This window comes from Mus caroli, chromosome 9 (assembly GCF_900094665.2).
Source record: "Mus caroli chromosome 9, CAROLI_EIJ_v1.1, whole genome shotgun sequence".
NCBI classification, from domain to species: Eukaryota; Metazoa; Chordata; class Mammalia; order Rodentia; family Muridae; genus Mus; species Mus caroli.
In genome coordinates, this window is record NC_034578.1 from 15530636 (window position 1) to 15543994 (window position 13359).

A 13359-nucleotide genomic window follows, 5' to 3' on the forward strand; every position below is an offset into this window, starting at 1 on the left:
CAATGAAGGAATGGCCTGGAGTGATATAGATTCTCTATTCAGAATGAAGTTCTCAAAAAAATAAAAATAAAATAAAATTAAGTAAAAGAAATTTTGATGCAAGATGACATGCATTTAGGAAACTTATTTGTAAACAACTAAATTATATAGTCCTGGATAGGAATGGTACTTTTTCAGTTTGGGATTTAGAATGCTGCATGGTGAATTTAACAAGTCTAGTGAGGAATGAGATGCAATAGACTGTCTTCAGGCACTGAGGCCCTTTGGGCTTAAATATACAAAGCTCCCTCATTAAATAAGTTCTTATGTCACATATGATTACAGGACAGCATAGATTTTTAGGTAACAATACTGCATGATTTACTCTTTTAATCTAATTTTCCGACTTGAAGGGCTCCTAGAGATGCCATTTGCTCCCTCTCTTTCTTCTTTCTAAATCACTGCCATACCACATACTTTGTACACATACATAGCAATATCTATCTACACTTTTATTTGCATTTTATCTTTCTTTTTGACATATTTAAGGTTGAACTACAAGACCACACACTAATATTTATTTATATATTTTATTTCTCTCAGTGTTTATATTCATTACTTATATAGTCATAAATCACAAAATAACAAATGTATGATGAATTGAAAAAAACTCAAGATTAATACTAGAGATAGGAAAATGAACATAGATTCTGATTAGCTACATTATTTTATTACCTTCAATAGTTACCACATCATCAATATTCACATAATCAAATGCAAAATTACACATCTATTCTTAATAATTTTATTAAAAAGTAATTTATGTGAAATAAGCATTAAATATTTAATCTCTCCAATTTTATATATTTGATATTATATCTTTATAGGTGTACATACATATATATACATTTATAAGTATAGTTGTGGGTATACATCAGAAAAACCTTAATCAAAACAGGTAGTACCATATCCATGAGAAAATTCTGCTTGTCCCTTAGTAAAATATTTCTGTTTTTCCTCTTGAATTTATTTGAGATTCTTTCATTCTGATATGTTTATATTTCATTAATTTCAAAAATTATTTTATATCTGAAACATATTAAAAATCTACATTGATGTTTGGGTGTGTTGTCCTCATGTACATCTATCAAATCAGAACTGGAGTTTCAAATGGCTGAATTTGCCACATGGGTCCTAGAATTTGCCTTAAGTACTCTAGAAGAGAAAAGCAAGTACTTATCAAGTGAGAAATCTCTTACATTCGATAATTCATTATCAAAATCTATAATTTTTTTAGAGTTTGCATGTATGATTACTCCCACCCCTCCTGCCTACCTCCAAGTCTTCTTATGCCCTCCATCCTTACCTAACTTATGATCTCTTCATTATTACATACTTATACATATACATATATATAATCTTTTGCATGTCTGTACATAAATGTATGGATATATATTGTCACATGTATATACACACACATATACAATCTACTAAATCAATTTAGCATTCTTTATATGTACATGAGTTGAGGGCTGACAACTTGAACTTAAATATTCTATGTGAAAGAAAATTATTTCTTACTTTGTATGTAATATATAATACAGTAAACAAGTATCTAGAAAGGAACAGACCCCGCAAAATACACTGTATAGTATTGAGATGATCTGTAAGTAGCTCAGAAGGGAATAGTGGAACAGCTCTTTGGTTTCTGAATGCCACATGATTTCTTCAACCTAATGTAAAACACTGGTGATAATGTAAAATAAATGAACAAGTTGCAAAATATCTTGTTCCACATAAGCAACAGAATTTTACCTGGGATTTATTAAGAATATCAGGTTGTGGACCCTACTGTCTAACCCTAATGAAAATCAACTCCACAATTGCCTCAGCAATCCTACAATTTCTGTGGTCCTCTTAGTCCTCCCACAAATTTTAAGGTTTAAAAGGTTCTAGTTTTGAAAATAATTCTTCTATATTGCAAGCCCAAATAAGATAGAAAATGTTTTATTTTGATTGTTTGAGCCTCCAAGTTTTTTCCCATATCTTCTGTGTATATCACCTTTCAGTTGAATTTTAAATGATTATTAAGATATTTATATATTATGCAAAGTGTTAAGAATAAAAATCAAACTTTATAGCTTTATTTATTCATAATCATTTACTTATTTATAGATTTTGCTGTGTCAATGGCAATGCATAATCCTTCACTTTATCTTATTATTTGGGAAGTACTTTTCTTAAGCTCTTAGGTGGCATCTAAGTAGAAGGCAAAAGGAATAATTTCAAGAAAAAAATGTGTAGGGTAAACAACTATATATTTCATAAAACACAAATGAAAATAGGAAGAACTGCTAGTTCTCAGAAGACAGAGTCATTGTAATATAAGGATTACATTGTATTTCCTAGAAGCAATGCTCCTACAGAACTTGATTTCCTCCTTCTGGAAGAACACAGTTGCTCATAAAAGCAAAAACAATCTCTGCTCCAACATGTAATAAGGGCACATGTTTGACTATATTCATCGCAGCCATCTTTATAATAGCCAGGAGTTAGAAAGAGCCCAGATGTCCCTCAACAGAAGAATTGATACAGAAAATGTGGTACATTTACACAATGGAGTACTACTTAGCTATTAAAAACAATGAATTTATGAAATTCTCAGGTAAATGGATGGAACTAGAAATATCACCCTGAGTGAGGTAACCAAATCACAAAAGCACACACATGGTATGCACTCACTGATAAGTGGATATTAGCCCCGATACTTGGAATACCCAAGATACAATTCAAAAACCACATGAAACTCAAGAAAAGGGAAAACCAGGGGGAACAAAATACCCATGGAAGGAGTTATAGAGGCAAAATGTAGAGCAGAGTCTGAAGGAATGACCATATGGAGACTCCATCGCATATACAACAACCAAACCCAGACACTTTTGTGGATGCCAACATGTGCCTGCTGACAGAAGCCTTTTATAGCTGTTTCCTTTGTGTGTGTGTGTGTGTGTGTGACATTTTTTCATTTCATTTTTATTAGATATTTTCTTCATTTACATTTCAAATGCTATCCTGAAAGTCCCCTATACCCTTCCCCCACACTGCTCTCCCACCTACTCCTGCTTCCTAGCCCTAGCATTCCCCTGTACTGGTGCATATGATCTTCACAAGACCAAGGGCCTCTCCTCCCATTGATGGCTGACTAGGCTATCCTCTGCTACATATGCAACTAGAGATACAGTTCTAGGGATTACTGGTTCATTCATATTGTTGATCCTCCTATAGGGTTGCAGACCCCTTTAGCTCCTTGGGTACTTTCTCTAGCTCCTTCTTTAGGGGCCCTGTGTTCCATCTAATAGATGACTGTGAACATCCACTTCTGTATTTGCCAGGCACTGGCATAGCCTCATAAGAGACAACTATATTAGGGTCCTGTCAGTAAAATCTTGCTGGCGTATGCAACAGTGTCTGGATTTGGTGGTTGTATATGAGATGGATCCAGGCTTCACCAGTGCCTGACAAATACAGAGGTTGATGCTTGCAGCCTTCCTTTGGACTGAGCACAGGGTTCCTAATGAAGGAGCTAGAGAAAGAATGCAAGGAGATGAAGGGGTTTGCAGCCTCTTAGGAGAAACAACAATATGAACTAACAAGTACCCCCAGAAACCCCAGGAATAAACCACCAACCAAAGAGTACACATGGTGGGACTCACAGCTCCAGCTGCATGTGTAGCAGAGGATAGCCTAGCTGGTCATTAATGTGAGTAGAAGCTCTTGGTCCTGTGAAGGCTCTATGCCCCAGTGTAGGGGAATGCCAGTGCCAGGGAGTGGGAGTGGGTATGTTGGTGGTCAAGGGGAGGGAGGAGAGGATAGAATGTTTTCGGGAGAGAAACTAGGAAATAGAATAACATTTGAAATGTAAATAAAGCAAATATCTAATAAAAAATGAAAAAAAAATAAAAAGAAAAAAATAATATACAGTGTCCTTAGTCTTAGAAGTTTCAAATTAAACTCAGTCTCCAGACATGTCTTTTATTATAGGTTATGTCTGCAGTCGGGTATATGAACAAACACATACAAGGATCCTATGTAGAGGTCAAAAAATAGCTTGCATGAGTCAGTTCTCTCCCTTTACCAGTAAAATGTGTTTTACATCACACATTTTTATATTATATCTATCTATCTATCTATCTATTTATCTATCATCATCATCTCTCTATCTACTACATGTTCATGTTTCTACATGTACATGCCCCACATTCCATGGATTGCATATGTAACTCAGAGGACAAGTTATGGGAGTTATTTTCTACTTCCACCATGTGGAATCTAGGGTGTACAGTCATCAGGTATAGCAGTAAACTCCTTTACCAAGTGATCCATCTCACTAGGAAACACAGAAATATGGCCATATTCAACCTACTAAAGGTGTCCAGTCTAAATGTTATTTTGTGAAGTTATTCAATGAGACCAGTAAGAACACTTAGTCTCTGCCTCTTCTACCCTGACCAGAAACTGCTGTTGAATTTGAATACTATTTTCAGTACCTGAAAGAAAAATAGTTGCATGAACTCTGATAGAAACCAAAATTTCCTCACACATAATCTTCACCATGAAATTTCTTATAAAGAAAAAACTCTATTCACTATTCTATGATATTAATACTATGGTCTTTGTGCAGTTATATCTGAAGACACCATCACTGGTCATTGATATTTCTCCCCAAATCATCCAAAACATCATTAATGCATCAATTCAATACATAATGAATTGAATTTTCTAAGTGATATTTACCTCACAAGCATTTGCACTGTGACTAATATATCACAGTAAGTTTCACAGAGAATGAAAGTCCATCTTCTTGATCAACATAGAACTGTTATTTAGATATTTTAATGAACCCAGTTGTACACTTTGGTGAAAACTTGCCTACTTTTAAATTAAAGATTAATATTGCTTCAGTATTTTTCTAACTAGTTCATTTCTTATACCTCCAATGTTAAGACTGCACTGCCACAATATTTTCTAAAACAAAAATATGTGGTTCAAAATGGTTTGTTGGAATTTGCAAATATAAACTATGTCTAAAAACCTAGAAGTGTGTTATATAGTTACAGAAAATGAAATAATTTTGAGGTTTTGATACAATTATAGAACATTGATTCTACAAGAAGCACAGCATATGAAAAGAGTGTATATTCTAGCTCAGTAAAAGAAAAACTATCAGTGTACTTACTCTAGAAATTGATGTCCCAATAAACAAAATATCATAGAAAAGAAGCCATACGACAGAAGAGTTTCCTCAAAGCTTCTTTCATGTCCCTGTTCCTCAGACTATAGATAAAAGGGTTCAGCATCTGAGGTACAACACAATACATCACTGATGCCACTGCAGTATTCCTGGATGAATCCATAATAATAGATGTAATATATACCCCAAAACCTGTCCCATAGAACAAGGATACAACTGACAAGTGAGACCCACAGGTTGTAAAGGCTTTGTGCTTTCCTTCTAATGATGACATTCTCAAAATAGAAGATATTATGTGAACATAAGAAAAAACTATTCCAGAGATAGGAATACCAGTAAATATACATAAGGAAAGATAGATCAATATGTTATCAATGAGAGTATCAGAACAGGCCAACTTGAGGATCTGGGAAAGTTCACAGAAGAAATTTGGTATTTCCAAGTGTGTACAGAATGATAGACGGAGCACCATAAGGCTGTGCATCAAAGAATCAACAACACTAATGAGCAGGGACAGTAGAATCAGCAGGACACAAAAACAGGGTTCCATGATGACTGTGTACCTTAGGGGGTGACAAATAGCAATATAGCGGTCATAAGCCATTACTGCAAGGAGACAGTTTTCCATGCCACCAAAAATTAAAACAAAGCTCATTTGAGTGAGGCAGCCTTTGTTTGTGATGCTTTGATTATTTTCTTGTATGTTCACCAGCATCTTTGGGATTGTGCTTGTACTTAGACAGATGTCATTTAAGGACAAATTGGAGAGAAATAAGTACATAGGGGTGTGAAGATGTGCATCAGAGATGGAAATCAAGATTATAAGAAGGTTTCCCAGGATGGTGACCAGATACATAGAAAAGAACAGGCTGACCAAGACAGGCTGCAGTTTTGGGTCTTCTGTCAGTCCCAGAAGAAGGAATCCTGGAAAAGTTGTTTGGTTTCTCTTTTCCATGCTTTTCATAAATCTGACAGAGATGATGATAGGTGGAAAAATCAATGACAACGTTGGATAAAGCTGCCACACCTAAGACTTTTTTGGAGTAGTATTCCTGAAGTCTGAAGTTATATTTCAACAAGTAAAGCACTAGCTACAGAAGCATGAGTGTCAGACTTCTGACCCCCAGAAACCAGCATAAAGATCAGGATGCTGTAGCAGCCAACCTGTAATCCAACTTTAAAAGTCTTGAATGTGTGTCCTTAAAAACCAACTTTATGAACAAGGTCTTGGTCATGAAGCTACATTAACACAGCAGACTTTTCATGACGGATTATCACAGACTGCCTCCTAGCAGCAGGCATGTCCCTGAGAGATTTAAATCCAAAGCTCTTCATTAGAACTGCATTGCTTCATCATTTTTAACTCAAGAGTATACATCCTAGGAGACTATAGGGAGCGAATTTGTGTTATGTAATTTATAGTACCAGGATCTCATCTGATAGTATTCAAATATCTTGTTTCCACTTCCTTCCATTGTGAAGGCCAAGAATATATGCTATATGATATTTATATTAATTTTCAACTTATTTTTATGTTTTATAACAACAGTCTGCATGGCAGAATTGTGTGCTATGATATAAATATAAATATATATATACATATATCATATATATATGATATATATATCCTTCAAATCTTTAAAATCTCTCCAAATGGACACTTAATAATTCTCCCACCTCTATGGATGTTCCTCATGAAACACAAATATCTGAAGATTCAAAGTTATAATACTCAAATGAGAGAAACTATGTAATGGTTGTCTATTTTGGTCTGGGCTACCTAACTCATGATTGTTTATAGGTCCATTGACTTCACTCTAAATTTCATAATACATATGTATATAATATAATATATATTATAAAAATGTAAAATATAAGATATATTACTACTTAAGTTTCATTAATGTTTCCAGAATTTTAACTGTTTTTTTGTTTTGATTTCATTTTTCTACAGGAGACTAAAATTTACAATTCTTGAATATTGACTACTAAAATATTATCTCATGTTAAGAGTTAATGGGGTATTTTAAATATCTTTTCCAAATTTAACATAGAATATTTAATATTTATTATCCATCAAAATGATGGAAAGTATTGAAAGTATGTTTAGTAATATGACATTTTAGTGGAATTACAAAATTAATCCAATGCAGTAGATTTGGTTAGAATTTAAATTTGATTAAATATATTTGTTCACTTTTCCATGGTAACACTCATTTTAAAAATACCCTTAAGAATTTTGATGTTCCACGAATTCATTTAAATCCATTTTACAAATGTATTCTCCCTCAACTCTTTTAAAAATCTCTCCAATTGGGCACTTGATAATTCCCTTACCCCTATGGATGATCCTAATGAAACGCATGTATCTGAAGACTCAAAGTTACAATGCCCAAATGAGAGATACTATGTAATGGTTGTCTATTTTGTTCTGGGCTACCTAATACATGATTGTTTATAGGTCCTTTGACTTCACTGTAAATTTTATAACTTCAGTTTCTCAAGGATTAATAATATTTGTTATGAAAATACATTATAGTGTGGGGCAACGGGCTATGCACAGACAGTCTGGTCTCCAGTCGACTTGAGGTCTGAACCCCAGTAAAACCCAGTGATGATAATTCTCACCTACATGAACAGAAGGTATTCCCTCATGTCTCCTGGACTCCTGGCTCCTACAAGAGAGGTGTGGCTATCAGCCATGTAGGAACAGCACCAAGCCTTTCCACATGCAAATAAGGTTTCCCCCAAACTCTCAGTCCAAGCCAATGAGAGGTACCTGTTGTCAAACTCTGAATCACCCCCAGAACTGTATATAAATCCATCCAGGGAATTAATGGTACATGAGAACTATTTTTTCCTCTGAGTCTTTTGTTCCATGAGCTGTATGTAACACTTGGGAAGATATCTTCTCTTCTGAAGAATCACCTGAGGTCCCGCCCCACTCCTCACTGGATTGTTGGCTTTTTGTTGGCCCAGCCCAACTGGAATTAGTTCAGAGCGGCTCAGAGTTACTAAGTGACCTGGAAGGCATGGCAAAGAATTCGTCCTCTTGTCTGCATCTGCTTACCTTAGCCGGAAAACTTGAACTGGGCCTGGACAGAGATCTCCATAGAAAACCACTGGCACCAAGGTACTGCAGAGAGACCTCAATTGGGTCCTCAATCCACAGGAAAACTCGGGGTTTCTGTTACAGGCGAGCAAGGAGTTGGCGCAGATGGGGTGATAAACAGACATGGACACACGGGAGTGCTTTATCTAGATGTATTTTTTCAAAGCAAGCACCAGACTTTTAATACAGAAGAAAAACAAGAAAGCTAGGCAAATACATCCGCCAAGGTACATTGACACAAAACAAAGAAAATGCATACATAAAAAGATGCTGGGAGCCAGGCTGTGTTCACAACTGAGAACAGGAACAACCCTTAATTAAGATCAGCTAAACACAGGAGCCAGGTGAATGCTCGAATGAAATGCTAGTCTATTGTTAAACCCACCACCAGGGGTCCTGCTACACACACTCCAGTGAAGTTTGCTTGGCAGACCAAGAGGCCTGGGAGCACTTTCATGGAAACTCACCTCCTGAAACTTTGGAATTCTCATAACCCATATACTCATACCCTATCCCCACATTAGTCTGGTGTATGGATCCACATGCTCTCTTTTAGTATTATCTTATTATAAGTACCTTTTAAGATTGAATTCTGACATAGCTAAGCCTTTGCCACTGTTCCAATGTCCCAGAAAATTCATAAAGCTGACAAACTTGGAATTCAGTAGGAATTCAGTAAGAAAGTTACCTATTCAGTAACTAATTACGCATGACAAAGGACGGAGCTGGAGCAGTTCAGGGCTGGTCTGCAGAGTATTTACTTGGGAGAGCAGCCAGTCTCATCAAAACAAAGGAATACACAATTGGCCTAGCTAATAGGTGGGTTTACCATGAAATAACTAGGGAATTCCACTGAGATAGAAATTTTCAGTACAGGCTACATTGCATATTAGAAGCAAGTTGGTGAATTCTTCTGACGAATGGAGATTCTACACAGATACTTAAAAGTTACATTCATACAAGAAATTATTAGGGCCCAGGAAATAGGGGGGTTGTGGTATTGCATTATTCATGAGAAGGTCTGTTAGAGCAGAACCCCCTGGTGGTGGGCTTAAGAATAGACTATATTTACACCTGACTCCTTTCTTAGTGGCATCGGCCTGGTCCCTGCCTTCTTTTGATATATACATTCCTTTTGTATTGTGGTACTGTAACTCAGTGGATGTATCTCGCCTGGTTTCTTGTTGCTCTTCTGTATAAAAAGTTTGATGCTTGACTTGACAAATTACATTCAGATTCTACACAATCTCCTGTGTGCATCTGTCTGTCATTCACCAACTCCTTGCCCATCTGCACCCAGAGACCCATCCTATACAGACAAGGAACCCAAGAGGATCTGTGGCAGGGTCCTTTAGTAAATACCTGATTATGCTATTCCTCTGAGACTAGTGAAAAACCTGCACAAGGGGAATTACATTTTACTAACCCTTTCATGATACCACAGCCCACCTATTTCCTAGGCCATTGTGTATTCCTGTGTATGAGTGTAACTCGGCTATTGTTCTAAGTAATTACTATGTAGACTATCCCTGTGCTTTCTAGCTCTTATTTAAGTAAATTGTAATGCATGATTATTTTCAATGTCTCTACTAGAGATAAATTTGAATGTTACTGAATAGGTAACCTTCTTACTGAATTCCAAGCTCAGGGTCAGCTCAAGGACTTCCTAGGACACTGATGGAGGCTAATCCAACTTAGCTATATGTCGAAATCAATCCTTAAAGGCTCTTATAATAAAACAATTTTGAGGGAAATCACAAGGACATTATTCGTGCATTTGTTATACAGGATGCCACAGTTCCAGGAGACTAAGTTTCCTTGAAACTCTTTGCCTAGGGACTGCTTCCAGGCTTTCTAGGCCTGTCACACGAGTCACTACTTGAGTGGATGTAGTACCCACACCCACATTATAGTATCCAGTATCTATTCATCATTTGTTAGTCATCAAAGCAGTTTGCATTTTTTGATTACTGTAAATAGAACAGCAATAAATGTAGAGATGAGGTAATTCTATCATAGGATATAGAGTCTTTAAGTAGTAGTTGGAGAATTGCATAGCTCTACCATGAGGTAGAACTATTTACAGGTTTGTTAAGAACACCCAACCAATTTCCATGTTAGATTGTCAGGGTCCAGCCTTGACACAGGATCAGAGTTCTCAACTGGAAGCAGGAATAACTGGAAGGCACATAATAAATATACAGAGACTACTTTTTGGGTAAAGCCAACAGGCAATTTTTCAAGGCAATTTTTCACGTTTCTCTCTCTTCTCTCTCATTCTCTGATCTCTTTATCTCTCTCTCATTCACTAGCAGCTTGAAGCTGCACACACTTTGCATTCTCCTGTGCACTCTGATTTTCTTGAACTCTCATACTCCTATACACTTCTGTGCATTCCCCGTTCACTCTCACATACATGCCACATGCACTCTCATTTCACTCACACACACATTCTCCCTACACACCTCAAATTCTTTCTTCACTCACTCTTCACATCATTTTCTCCTCACTCACTCTTCAAATGCTCTTCTTATGCTCCCTTGCCTTTTTCTTGCACAATTCTTTTATTGATACTTCAAAAGCAGATAAAAAGACATTGTATAATCATTGCCAAATCAAATTCAAAAGAATAAGCACATCCCACAAAGAATCAAGAATTTCAATTCTTCCTCAAAGTTTCAAGCTTCCCTATTCCCAGACCTATAGCAAAAATAATAGTTGCAAACTTATCATTATTTAAAATTTATCTTTTAACTTATCATACTTCAGAACTCAGAGCTCTGAAACCAGCTACTTGCATCTTCTCATGAAGCTCTAATGATAAATGACATGGGCAAAGCTGGCAGCTAGTGACTAGAAAGATTCAAGTTAACACTTAACTCAGTAGTTCTGCTAGCTTTCTGCTTCTGCACATTTCACACAATGACTCTACTAAGAGTACTAGTATTTATTTGACTTAGTTTCACTAATATGATATTTTACACATTCTATATTTACTATCCAGGAAACAGTCTAAACTGTTGTACAAAACTTATTTCATAACTAGAGCAGTTTTTTTCTTTTCTTGGGTTCACAATGTTGGCTCTATTTCATTTTCTAATAATTTCTTCAAACTTTCTTTACAAGTCAAGCATTAATCTGGAACTAACATTGAGAAGTTATTACATTGTTTCCAAGATGAGAATATACAGCATGCACCTGGGCCATAAACACTGTGCTGTGCTGTGCCCCATGCCTCAATTTTTAATCGTTTAAGAAACATTAAATCAGAGAGCATCTAGTTTCACAGAATTCACCAGAGCAGGAGAAAGAAGTAAGAAAAACAGATATACTAGAATAATTATGCACATGAAGGCCAACTGAAAAAGCAGTTATACACAAATGAAATCTATACAGCCATTGTCCAGGGCTAAGGTTAGAATAAATGTAAACAACTTTTTTTTTTAATGAAGAGCTGTACAGGCTGCTGACATGTATCAATCCTGGTCTACTGCAGGCAGCCCCTTATTTCAGATGGCAGGTACTGTGTCTCCTGTTTCTCAGGGTCCCAGATAACATCCTTTTTCTTTCTTTCTTCCTTTCTTCCTTCCTTTCTTTCTTTCTCTCTTTCTCTCTCTCTCTTTCTTTCTTTCTTTCTTTTTTTTTTCAAGAAAGTTCCTCAGGCTTCTGAGATGTCTTGATCCAAGCCTACTGCAGGCATTCCATGACATTGTATGCAGTTCCAGAATTGGAAGGACCAATTTGTTTACCATCAACAATATTAAAGTGTTCTATGTTCCCCATACTAAAGACAAAAGTTTCATAATTTGTTTTATTTTTATTTGCCTGAGCAATTATAACTGCAGTAAAATAAGACACCAAAGCAATTTTCATTTTCATTTCCTTGATGCTAAGGGAATTGTGCTATCCCTAAAGTTTCCTATACCCTACCCTGTTCCCCTACCCACCCACACCCACTTCTTGGCCCTGGCATTCCCCTGTACTGGGGCATATAAAGTTTGCAAGACCAAGGGGCCACTCTTCCCAATGATGGCTGAACAGGCCATCTTCTGCTACATATGCAGCTAGAGTCACGTACTCTGGGGTTACTGGTTAGTTCATATTGTTGTTCCACCTATAGGGTTGCAGATCCTTTCAGCTCCTTCCGTACTTTCTCTAGCTTCTCCATTGGGGACCCTGTGTTCCATCCTATAGATGACTGTGAATATCCACTTCTGTATTTGCCAGGCACTGAAATAGCCTCACATGAGACAGGTATATCAGGTTCCTTTCAGGAAACTATTTTTGGCATAAGCAAAAGTGTCTGAAGAACCACCAGACTGTTTTCCAGAGTGGTTGTGCAAGCTTACAATCCCATCAACAACGGAGGAGTGTTCCTCTTTCTCCACATCCTTGCATGTATCTGCTGTCACCTGAATTTTTGATCTTAGCCACTGGAGTAAGGTGGAATCTCAAGATTGTTTTGATTTGCATTTCCATGATGATTAAAGATGTTGAACATTTTTTCAGGTGCTTCTCAGCACTTCAGTATTCCTCACTTGAGAATTCTTTGTTTAGCTGTGTACCCCAATTTTTAATGGGGTTATTTGAATTTCTGGAGCCCAGCTTCTGAGCTCTTTTTATATATTGGATAGTAGTCCCCTATCAGATTTGGGATTGGTAAAAATCCTTTCCCAATCTGTTGGTGGCCTTTTGTCTTATTGAAAGTGTCTTTTGCCTTACAGAAGCTTTGCAATTTCATGAGGTCCCATTTGTCAATTCTCGATCTTATAGCTCAAGCCATTGCTGTTTAGGAATTTTTCCCCAGTGCCCATATCTTTGAGGCTTTTCCCCACTTTCTCCTCTCTAAATTTCAGTGACTGTGGTTTTCTATGGCGTTCTTTGATCCACTTAGCCTTGAGCTTTTTACAAGGAGATAAGAATCTGCAACCCTATAGTTGGAACAACATGATGAACTAACCAGTACCCCGGAGCTCTTGTCTCTAGCTGCATATGTATCGAAAGATGGCCTAGTCGG

General features: G+C 36.6%; 1 protein-coding gene across 1 annotated transcript; it reads right to left on the reverse strand.

The window, feature by feature from the left end:
* Window positions 1-4934: 4934 nt before the first annotated feature.
* LOC110301820 (olfactory receptor 7G2-like) lies at window positions 4935-6247 on the reverse strand. Its single transcript, XM_021172487.2, has one exon. The coding sequence runs from the start codon at window positions 6192-6194 to the stop codon at window positions 5247-5249; it is 948 nt and encodes a 315-aa protein (XP_021028146.1). The 5' UTR covers window positions 6195-6247; the 3' UTR covers window positions 4935-5246.
* Between the last annotated feature and the right edge of the window lie 7112 nt (window positions 6248-13359).

Excerpts from the sequence above, each read along its gene's own strand:
- LOC110301820 (XM_021172487.2), bottom strand. The coding sequence starts at position 6,194 with ATGAAAAGCATGGAAAAGAGAAACCAAACAACTTTTCCAGGATTCCTT.